Below are 2,577 nucleotides of genomic sequence, written 5' to 3' on the forward strand. Positions count from 1 at the left end.
GTCAGCATTGGAAAATCCACGGAAACGCTCCGGGGATGCGAACAGCTGCTGCCGCTGTCAGGAAATCGCCGGAGCCATGGACAAGAGAGCCGCAGAAACCAGGCTTGCACTCAAAACGAGACGTCAACGACGAGCAGCACGAGGAACCGCCACAGCTACGCTGGAAACCTGTCGCGGTGCGACAGGCCACGCTCAGGATGTGTTCACGCGATAGGAGAGCTGAGCAGAACGCGTGTTTGTTTCTCGGTACGTATATCGTCACAGCTATGACCGTAGCCTTGAGAGTCGCAGTCACGTCGGAAGAAGGGGGATCTGGCGTTTTCACTTGAGCTGTTACACAGGCGCCCGTACGATCAAATCAAGAACAACCGATGTGAGCGAGTATTTCTACATTAGGAAGCTGCTATGCCTTACTCGGCAGAACCCCTGCCTCTGGTTTGCAACGACTGGTACCCATCGGCTTGGACAAACAAATGTTTGCGCACTCTGTGCCCCAGCTCGCCGAATTCAAGGTAGGGCTGGAAGGACGCATACTGTGCCTCCCTAGGTAGTCGGCAGTCATGTAAAAGATATTTCGAGGTCCGCTTGGCCAACGCTAAAGGACTCTATGAACAGGTTCTAGCTCGAAGCACACAATGACGCTGACGTCATTGGACAATCAGACTCCGACACAAGCTGTTACAACCGAGGCGTACACCAGCGTGACAATGACTTGAACAGGTCCTCAGGAAGGGACTGGGCAGCCGCAGGCGTTGCAGCTGTGCTCGGCGTCGCCGGCCACGGTGACGGCATCAATGCAGAACTACTGCACTGTTCGGGTTCGTTCAAGCTCAAAATGAAAGCAGGCATACGAAAACCTATGTAAATCTATGTCTATACAAAAGCACGAAGGTAATCGAGTACTGTGGAGGTAGATATTGTGAAATCGCCGACTTTGGGGGTCCGCCGACTACCCAGTAATAGGGCTTTGACATCTTGCGTTACTCTCATGTTTGTTTGTTCCCGTCCGAGGGCGCGGAGCCCATTGCTAAGAGCTACTGGAGGCTCATTCACACTCTACGCTGTATGGAGTATAAACCCGTCGATATAAAATAAAAAAGACTACCCGGTAATAGCAGCGCGGGAACTCCCGCAAACGCCGTCAACAACAAGCATCAATCCGCGGAAGTGGCGCAGAGGTCCCGCGGCCCTTGTCTTTGTCCGAGGGGTGAGGAGTGCAGACGGCCCTCTCCTTGTCAAAACTAGGGGAAGGAGAAGGAAAAAGCGGAAAATTTGGAGACAGCAGCGGGATGACCCCGATGAATGGAAAGCCTGAATGGTGCACAGCACGCGACACTTCAAGTTCGCTCCTCCTGGTTTAGGCTCTTTCTCACAGCGCGCGGACGCGATCCTTGACATGACGGATTCGGTGCAAGCTGGGCGCGACCATGGCGCGTTCTGTGGGAGGTGCTTCTGCAGTGTATGATGCGGTGCACAGTGGGATCGAAGCGCATACGATCGCGGGACGGAAGCAAACCAGCGGCCGGCGTTCGATCAGAAGCCCAAGGGAGTCGCGCGGGGCAATGAATCGGACGTCGACGACGCCCGCTCGGCAGCTGCCATCCCCGGGCACTCGCCTGCCGCCTCTGCAGCCCCCGCCTCGCGAGCGTCGCTGCCACTGCTACTACTCCCAGCGCTGCTGCTGCTACTGCTTCTGCTACTGCCCAGGTCGCGCCATGCCAAACACGTCGCGCCAGGACGACAAGGACCGGTCGGCGAGGGCGCAGGAACAAGAGTTCAAACGCGCGCGCGGTGCCATATCTTGCGCAGAATGCCGCCGCCTCAAGCTCAAGTGCGACAAGACCGTCCCCTGCTCGTCGTGCAAGCGCCGCGGCTGCTCCTCCATCTGCCCCAACGGCAGCCTCACCACCGGCCAGGGCACCAGGTGAGCGCCGCTGTCGCGTGTTGCGCTGTGTTGCGCTGCTCACCCGCGCGCGCACAGATTCATCCTCGCAGACACCGACCGGCTGCACCGCAAGATCGCCGAGATGAGCGACCGCATCCGCCAGCTCGAAGACGCGCTCGCGATCCTCCAGTCCAGCGTCACGCGCGACCTGCACCCGCTGCTCGTGCAGGACCTGCTCAAGATCAAGTCCGGCCTCGAGCTGCACTCGGCGGCGCACCTCCAGGGGCGCGCGGCACACAGCGACGACGCCGGCGAGCAGGGCGACGAGGAGTCGCAGTACATTGACGCGTTCGGGACGCTGGCCGTGCGCGACGACGGCGCGGCGATGTTCTACGGACGCTCAGCGGGGTCAGAGGTGCGTCTACTGCTTATGATTAGTGTTGTGGCGCGGGGTCTAGCAGAAGCCCATGGCGATTGCTGGCAAGGGCGGCGCCACTGGCGAATGGTATTTCTTCACGCATAGAGGCGAGAACAAATTTCACAGCGCAACTACAGACCGAAAGACGATAGCAGTGACCCGCTTCCCCGGGGCTTTCTCCTTGTCTTTGTGTATCCCAGCTTCCTCTGCCTCGCTGAGGGTACAACACCCTTCCGAAGAGAGTCTGAGCCACGCCTGACTTGCGAGTTGCGCC

At 58.9% G+C, this 2,577-nt stretch overlaps 1 protein-coding gene across 1 annotated transcript; it reads left to right on the forward strand.

The window, feature by feature from the left end:
• Window positions 1-1,715: 1,715 nt before the first annotated feature.
• POSPLADRAFT_1162780 (hypothetical protein) lies at window positions 1,716-2,562 on the forward strand (the record flags this gene model as incomplete). The annotated part of the gene is made up of 3 exons (XM_024487750.1): window positions 1,716-1,924; window positions 1,982-2,300; window positions 2,344-2,562. The coding sequence occupies 3 exons, from the start codon at window positions 1,716-1,718 to the stop codon at window positions 2,560-2,562; spliced, it is 747 nt and encodes a 248-aa protein (XP_024332632.1).
• Window positions 2,563-2,577: the final 15 nt, after the last annotated feature.

The sequence above is a fragment of the Postia placenta genome (assembly GCF_002117355.1).
Source record: "Postia placenta MAD-698-R-SB12 unplaced genomic scaffold POSPLAscaffold_285, whole genome shotgun sequence".
NCBI classification, from domain to species: Eukaryota; Fungi; Basidiomycota; class Agaricomycetes; order Polyporales; family Adustoporiaceae; genus Rhodonia; species Rhodonia placenta.